General features: G+C 40.8%; 1 protein-coding gene across 1 annotated transcript in view; it reads left to right on the plus strand.

Annotated features, from left to right (window-relative positions):
• plxna4 (plexin A4) overlaps positions 1 to 2,894 on the plus strand; it is a 181,525-nt gene extending 178,631 nt beyond the window's left edge. Inside the window, exons 30-31 of the mRNA XM_034526697.1 lie at positions 948 to 1,098; positions 1,884 to 2,894. Coding sequence (XP_034382588.1) covers positions 948 to 1,098; positions 1,884 to 1,979 — 247 coding nt within the window. The 3' untranslated portion in view covers positions 1,980 to 2,894. The remainder of the gene's footprint in view (positions 1 to 947; positions 1,099 to 1,883) is intronic.
• The last annotated feature ends 5,996 nt before the right edge of the window (positions 2,895 to 8,890 follow it).

The raw sequence follows: 8,890 nt of genomic DNA on the forward strand, positions 1-8,890 counted from the left end.
CAAAAAGTCATAGTATGCCATAAAAGTGTCAAACTGTCAGAGTAAGCCTAACCATTTCATAATATAGTATGTCATAAAGATGTTAATAGTTTAGTATATCATAAAATATGAAAAAAATGTCACCAAAATACCTGTGAAGTGTTCTGCCCTTGTCCAACACCTTGTCCATACTGCATTGCATTAGACACAAGAAGAAGGACTTTTAAAACTTGCAGTTTTACATGTGAAACACTGTTCAGCTGTACACCTGAAATGTAATTGAATCTGTCCTGTCAGTGGCAAAAAAAGACATACGTGACTGCCAGCTTGCAGAAGGCATGCTGGGAAAGACAAGGTTAATTATCAATAGCACTATGATCGAGTCTCCGTCGAATATTGGAATGGTCTTGAAAAAAGGCTTGCAACACTTTTTCAAAGCGTAGGATGTTAGTTTTGTTCATGAAAACTTTTCCCCCTGTACACACCTGTTCTCTGCATAATAATCCCCTGCTAGGAGCTCCCCACAACTGCCCTCCAGCACTGAACAGGTGTTGATGTGTGTGTGACCTCTGTGCGCATTACCCACCTGCCTTTTCCTTTGCTCACTTGGTTCTGAAGACTTGCTTCCTGGCAAATCCATCTCTCCCTCACACATGCCCAGAATTATCCAGCCAAACACCAGGCCTGTCCTCGAGCCGCTACAGCTACAGAAATGTAATATGTAAATAACCAGCTTTAATCATAGCTGATAGGGGCCACACAGCTGCTGGCGACAGTGACTGATCACCCTTACCTCAATGCACGCGCATGTGCATGTGCTCTGTTGTGGTGTTCAAGGTTGAAATCTGAGGCCTGTTAGTGTCAACTATATATGTATGTTATTTTCCAAAGTATAGTATAACAATGCTCTCAGAAGCAAACACAGTCCTAACAAGTGTTTGCTTTGTTTTCTTCCTCCCTTTCTCTAGGTACTATTCAGACATTAGTAAGATGCAAGCGATCAGCGACCAGGACATGAATGCCTACTTGGCCGAGCAGTCACGGATGCACATGAATGAGTTCAACTCCATGAGCTCTCTCAGCGAGATTTACTCTTATGTGGGGAAATACACTGAGGAGGTATGTAATACTGAGACATGCACTTACTACACAACGACACTGTGTCATCATTATCTAAGAGTTAGTCCAAGTCATACACACTGATCCTATTGATCTGTGGTAACCAGAGTTAAAGGAACGCTCCACTGAAAATGGGTATTATGTACTCGAAGAACAGCAGCTGTAGTCATCTTAGACTCACAGCAGTTCTGATGGATTCCAACGTCCATCCAAACAGATCAAAAGCATCAAAATGTTAAAGTAATCGCCTTACCACCAACCTGTTGTTGCTCCATTTTCCTATAATGATTCAACCCTTCGAGTTGATGATAGTGTAGTGTATTTTGCTTGAAAGAAGTAAAAAGAAAACTGGACGTAATACTTTTTTGCCGTGGCTGAAAATGTTCATTGGAATCTAACTGCCATATATCCAAGCTGACTAAAGCGGCCATCCTCCACAAGGAGGAAGCTACATGTTTTCCATAGCCACCTTTCAAGCTTACATGGAGTGAGTATTTGATGTTAAAAAGATAGCTTTTCCGTGGAGGATTCCTTTAACTAGTTTTTTTAAGTTTGCCGTTTTGTCAGTACGCTCAGCAGCTACACATGCCATCAAGATACTGTATTTACTAGAGTACATATTTTCTACAGCAGTATTTCACTGATTAAATACAAAACTCATTGGAGCATCTTGAATAGTGGATATGATATACCAGATTTGAAAGTACTGATTGCAGCTCTGTCATGTTGAGTACCTCGAGTGTCTAATGTCTTTGTCTGTGTTTACCTCACTGTCCTGCTGGTAGATTGTGTGTTCACTGGAGCAGGACGATGCAGCCCGGAAACAAAGGCTGGCCTTCAAGCTGGAGCAGGTGGTGGCCTTCATGAGTCTGGAGAGCTGAGGACCGCACTTCCCAGGGCGCACTGGGAAAAGACCCCATCAGAAACCGAGCCGTGCCTGAGCGAAGACCTGTCCCCATCTTTTTCATCATGTGACTTCCTCCCTCCGCCTTTCAAAGATGATGACTTCTTCCTTGACCTTTTTCTGCTTCCTCTTCCCCAAGAAATATTTTGTTTTCCTCATCCACTCTGCTGCATAGACTAGTTTACCTGAAGATATCGGAAGGGTGGTTCGGAGCTGAGGTCGGCGTTTCCCACAGTGCAATGCGGGGAATCCCTCAGCTTCACCACAGCGAAAGCTTCAAGGGGTGATTGCTTGAAAGCTGGCCATATTGGCATACTTCAGTCCCCCTGCTGGAAGAAAAGAGGGGGAAAAACATTTTTATGTTGCCTTTAAGAATTTACACTGATAGGTAATTCTTTAAAAACCACAATGTTGGGTGTCCATTTTGTTGAGAACTTTTTTCAGAAGTAAGATAGTGAAAATAAAAACATCTCTAGAGTCCAGTTTATTGTAGTTCTATATTCAAAGTACGGAATCAAGAGGAAACATCAAAAACGACGCCCGCAAGCCAAATGAACACCTCTGAAGAAAATTAATGCAAGGATGGTTTGCCAAGTTTACACTGTACCTACAAGCGAAGCATACATATCTGCGAAATTTGGGGCGAGTCCAGGCAAAACCAGAATGTTCTTGTGCTCTCTCTCAATGTAGCTAGAGTTGTAATTAAGAAAAAGACTGATGGGGGTAGGGAAGAATTAGTGCTTCTCTGGACTTGACACTAAAACTTTAAATACCAGAACATCCCCAAACTATACCCCTTTACAGCATACCTTTATTTCAAAGAAAATGCTCATGATTTCTGCTTCCATCTGGCTTATGTTGCTACTGCAAAATTAACCTATTAAACAAAACCCTGGAGGTCCTGACCCAAGTTGGATCCTCTGTAAGAAGCACACAACCAACTCGAGACGACAGTGTTTTGACTGTTCATCCAAACACCAGGAGCAGTCGTTCTCTGGCTCTTGCCACTTCCAATCTTGTGTCGCCACTGCGGCAGTCTATCAAAGCACACAGACACGCACAGATACACACACAAATATAATCAGCAGCTGCACATGATCTTGACTGCCCAGATATCTACGCCAACCCTGAAGGAGGTAAAGGGAAAAGCTGACTGAAATGTACTGGGTAAGAAACTGCTTGAACATGTCAAATCAGAAGAATGATTCTATACAGTGTAGCCGGTGACGGCTGACTGCTCTCTAACGGGGCTCTATTGAGAGGGTAGCACTTCTTTCCCAGGATGTTCTCACCTAAAGACTTTTGTGTGGAGAAATCAAACAAGATGGACTTAGTCGGTCAGCCAAAAACCAAAGGAGCTTGACATTTTCAAAACAGTCAAAAATGTATTTGTAAAGTGCCACTGAGGAACTGACGAAAAAGGACTACGAAAAAGACGACCACTTCTAGGACAAAAAAATATTGTGACTGAAACTTTACGAAACTTGTGATTTTTCTGACCTCAGTGTGTCGAGGTGAGAGGCTCTGTGGGCGAGGTGATCCGATCCTCCTTCCTCTTTCCATCGTCCCAGGTCTCTCACGTTCTCGGCACACAGTTCACCCTTGTGTCCGGCTCCTGACTTACCAGTTTTCTTTTCTGTTTTGCACAAGCGTTGGAGATGGTAGCTAGTTGCATACAGCAAAAATCCTAACTGTTGAGGCGCTCTTGTCTGTATTAGTGTAGTTGTCCTCAATGGCGGCAGGGGGGGGCCTTCTCCAAGCCTCGAAAAAAAGAAAAAAAGAAGGAAAAAAAAATCGGATAAAGCAGAGCAACAGAACAAGAAGTGAACATCACAGCAGGATAAATAGAAAAAGTTAGACATTAAAAGTAGATACGACTTGTTGGAGAGAGCGATTGAAAGAGAGATGATGGAGGCGCCCTCCGTACCTTTTGACCTCTGCCCTTTCTTTTGCCTTGACAACGTGCCCCATGTGGTGATGTGAATGTGTGAAGACCGCCCTCGGTCCACCTTGGGTCCTTTATTGGCTTTTTAAGCGCATGTAAAACGTAAACAATTTAAGAAACTTATTTAAAAAAAGTGAAAAATAAGAAAATTAAGCCTTGCAATGATGATGTGGATGTGTTCTTTTATCTTTCTTTTGCTTGGAAGAATCAAGATGGAAAAAGTGGATTGTTCTTGTAATAAAAACTATAACTTTCGTTTAAGGTGGAACCTTTATCCAGTTCAACCCCTAATGCAGAACCTCATGCCCATGGTTTATGTGAAGTTTTAGATGCTAAATAAAACAGATATTATATACCCTTGCATGTTGACCTATTTGGATGGTATACAATAGAACTGCCTTGCTCAAAGATATTTATAAACTTCTACTACTACTTGGGACTTTAAAGTAATTTACAAGTCAACTGTTAGTTTTAAGATTATGGATCTCACATGAAGATAACATGAACCCTGTTTTTAATTTCTTGTCCCTTTTACCGTGGCCTCCATTACAGGCCTTCAGTGTTTTGCCACAGCTGTGTCTTTTAGTTGTGGTAACGCAAGTTGAGTCTTGCTAGCTTTGGTTATACACCTCGTTTTGGTACCTGTCTATTGCATTACATTGGAAATGTCATCATAACTGCTTACAATTTGGTTCTCCATCACTTGAGCCTAGAACAGAAAAATAACTTGTTTAAGTATGAAGCTGTTCAAATAAAGTAAAGAGGGCCACTTATGAAAGCAAACAGAGATGGTTCGACAAAGGTTAATTTCATAAAAGGCAACAAAAGAGTCATCAGCTTGCTATCATATGTCACAAAATAATAATGTTACTTGAAGAAATACCGAGAATAAACAATGTATACATGTGCATTATCATACAGATAAACAGAACTTTATAACAAGAAAGGCTTATTAGGCTTAATAGTAGACTTATATTTAAGACTGAGTTTGGCAAGTAGCGGTTTCTTTCTTAGCCCTTGTGTCAAATGTATGTAAGATTTCTAAGTCGTTAATTAATTACAGTCTGCAGCTATACAGTAGGATGTATGTCTGTTCTTTCATCTTGGAGGGGTACATTCACATGGTGCTTGCTGGACATGTTATTTAGTAAACATAGCAAACCAATTCCACTCTGTTATTGGAAAAGGAGGGGAATAAATATCGATTTAGGGACTCCGTCTAGATACCCAAAGCTTCCCCTCACAGCCATGTGTTAAAAAATAATACATTGTGTGAGTCCTGGACTGTCATTGTGAATCTACCCCCCTGTGTAACATCCTGGATTTCATTTCTGCCCTTTCCCTTCCCCTGTAACAAAGGTCGTCTGCTAGTAGCCACCTTGTGTTGCCAACACCACAGATAAAGTTTCCACCTTCAAACGTTTTGTAGGAACTTAAATGTCCTCCTCGCTCAGTGTTATAGCAGGTGTTACAGAAACAAGCTAGAAAAGACTTTTACTAGACCATATTTGAAAGATAAAGAGTATCTTATCAAGAGACAAAACAGAAACCTGGGGGATATAAGGCGAGCTTCTCTAACTTTGTTATAATTGTATACCTGTGTATGTAAATATAATGCATTCCTATTTTGCAGTCAAGAACAAAATACTATTTGTAATATAGAATAAACTTTATTATGAAACCAAGCATTTCATTATTGTGTTCTGTCATTGATTGTACTAACCCTCTAACAACATTGCAGTCTACAAATTGAGCAACGTTTAAATTATAAAAATGTATGGTATAATATGTCATACAAAAGTAATTGAACGGGTCATAGTAGAGTATGTCATGAAAGAATCATACAAAGAAGGTTGTAGTATTATTATTACATAAAAGGATTAGGAAAAAGGATTAGTATAGCTCGTTGGATAAAGTAATAGGATAGAATGTCAAATTAAGTCATGAAAAAGTCGTAGTATAGTTCGGCGAAAAATAAGTCATAGAATAGTTTTGCTAAAAAGTCATATGGCTCTAATTTTCCATCTCAAGGACAGATGCTACGTCAACCGCACTGGGTGTTGAGGCCATCTCAGGTCTCACATCGTCTGCTGCCATTATGCACAAAGATAAATAACAAACAGCTGTTATACTCTTTGTGAGGTCTGTATGCATATCAGGATACACAAGAACAAACACATAACCCAAAAAAAGAAAATCCTTTGATTTAAGAAAGATGAATAATGGCCTAATCCTTTTAAACTCTGGTAAGTATCCACATTACAGTTGTATCAAATTAAATTAAAGTATGTGGCTTGATTTTCCACATTGCCACTGGGGAAGATTAAAAAAAACCAAGGTGTGGAATACATATTTGCAAAGGGGGAGTCATGCTTTGAGTGCACACGCTGAATAGCACCATTGTGAATAGAAGTAGCTCAATGAGTAAATCTCTAAATATGCAAATAAGCGTCCAACAGTCGTACCATTAGCCTACCTTTCTAAGAGCATGGACAGAAGCCTGGCCCACAACAACGACATAGCATTTTGTCAAAACCTCTGAATTTATGGTGGATAATTTTGCCTTTCTTAGAGATTCCCGACCTAATGACAAAGCCATCTTATATATATATATATATATTATTAAACATATGTTCCTGCAAGTTAGGAATGAAGAGAACAAAGCTGGGCCTACAAATCAGCTACTTTTTGTTGTACTCTACAAGCAGCATTATTAAAAATGATACATCAAAGGCTGTCGAACACATTTAAATGTACTAGATTCCTGTTTTCTTAAATGGCAGCTTCGATATCTCCCAAAACAAACAGCTTCCACGCCTGACTTTTTGCAACATCAACTTTTCAACTGGTACAGATGCACGAAGACGCATATCACTGCCCCAGTACAACAAGGCCATCTTGAAACACCTATCCTGAGATACGCAGGGCTTTAAAAGTCAGAGGTAAGCTAAGAAAAAGACAAGTAAATGGAAAACAGGAGTGACAGATGAGGAAATAGAAAGTTATGTGTAGCAAAGGAGGGTTAGGGAAGGTGTGAAGTGTAGATAACAGAGTGACAACCCGCTGGAGGGGTATGCCCATAGACCGGAGGCTGCAGCACTCCGGCAGGCTGAGGAGCTGACGGGGATGAGAGATTGAATTGGCCCTGTGTCACCCTCCATATACCAACCAGTGAACTGGGGGTAATGGGTGAGAAATAGAAAGAGGGAAGGTGGAAGGAGAGAGAGAAATAGAGGTAGGGAGAGGAGTGGGGGCCGCCAAGTGTCACCCTAATTTTCTGACTAGTGAGGTGGGAATAATGGAAGGGAGGAGAGAGGCAACTCTAAGGGGTGATGGGTTGGGAGGTAGCGAAGGGGGCAGGATGATATAGAGCCAGCTATGATTGCTTTACACCAGGGGTGGTTTTCCACACTCCCATGATCACTGCAGCCCTTTCATCCCAAACCCCCACCCCACCATTACACCAACAGACACTGATGTAATGTGGCCATAGCAAAACAAAATAAAAAAAAAGATTGTGTCTGTTCACATAGAAATAGAGTGACGGACAGACGAGGAGAAGAGAGAAATTTGGTGCCGTTAAGGCAATCAGTGTTCGAGGGCATGAAGGTTACAGGATTGGATAATCGATAAAGCAGAACCTGCAGCTTTGGGGACTTGAACCCATATTCCTCCCCTGGCCACCTCAGCTTAAAATACTTATCTTCAAGACAAGAGACTATTAGATTTACTGTCAACAGAACAATTGAAAAGATTACTACCACTCCGTCAGCTGCCGTGGCAAAGTTTTCTTACAAAGAGCACAGGTTTGAGTAACAGGCACAAGTAGGAAACTAATGTTGGAGAAAAGCATTGCACACACACAGCTCAGTTATGAGCTATCAGAGTATAAAACACTTCAAGCTTAGTAATGGTTCGGCCAGGCTAATGGTGCCAGCCTGTCTTGTGTTTGTGATGTATCTTTAACACTCGCTGGCTTTGGAGCATGAAGACCGCAGAGGAGAAGTGGATTTTAGTTAGTCTTAGTGTCAAACTGGAGAAGGTGCATATAGCCTAAATCTGTTCATATTATCTCTCTTCTTTGCTTTTTTAATTTTCCAGACGGTTGCAGCTTCTCAAAGGACATTCATCTTTTACTGCTCACACAACGGAGGGTTTTCAAGCTGTTCCTAATGATTTGATAACAGTCAGTTGAACTAAAATGATGTGTTTTTTTTTTTTTTTTGCAACAAAATATTGCCAAAAATCCTTTTGATCATCTCAGATGATGAGAAAACTCAAGTTTCAAAACTCAAGTTTCTCAAGTGGCTCCTGACATGCTGTGTTGACGGCCTGACTGAGGAAAGCAGTGCAGTTGGACAATGGTTGACGGGTCTAACTTCAGGTGTGAACTTAGAGATATTGACAACTGTACGGAAACAGATGGGAGTTATTACCGATATCGTAAACGTGTGTGTTGCTGGAGGCAGCAGCGATAGAATGGGAACAAAATCGGACTCAAATGTAAAGCCAGAAACACCCTGAAGTCAACAGATGGAGAATGAAGATACACATCAGAGCAAAAGGTTTCAGAACAACGAGTTTGAACATTGAAGTAACCTTCAAGTTAAATCAATGAGTATAAATAAGTGTGTGATGATGCTTCTTCATTGCAGATCCGAGTCCAATGTAATGGCTCCCCTTGCTTACTCCCCTTGTTTGTATTAGGTCAAATTAGATTTTTTTTGTGATCGAGGAGTCTTATTTGTGCTCAAACAGTTCCTCATATGTGATTGTTGCCAAATTACATCACAGAAACCTCTTGACCACCACCTTCAAAATCGTCTGCCTGGGAAGAGCCTTTGGAAGAAGTCAGCCAACAACTTCTCTCGTTCTGGTAGATTTATTTCTCTGATCACAAGCAAAGTACAAGCTGCGATTGCAATCACAGGGGAGTCCCAACA

This window comes from Cyclopterus lumpus, chromosome 23 (assembly GCF_009769545.1).
Source record: "Cyclopterus lumpus isolate fCycLum1 chromosome 23, fCycLum1.pri, whole genome shotgun sequence".
NCBI lineage: Eukaryota > Metazoa > Chordata > Actinopteri > Perciformes > Cyclopteridae > Cyclopterus > Cyclopterus lumpus.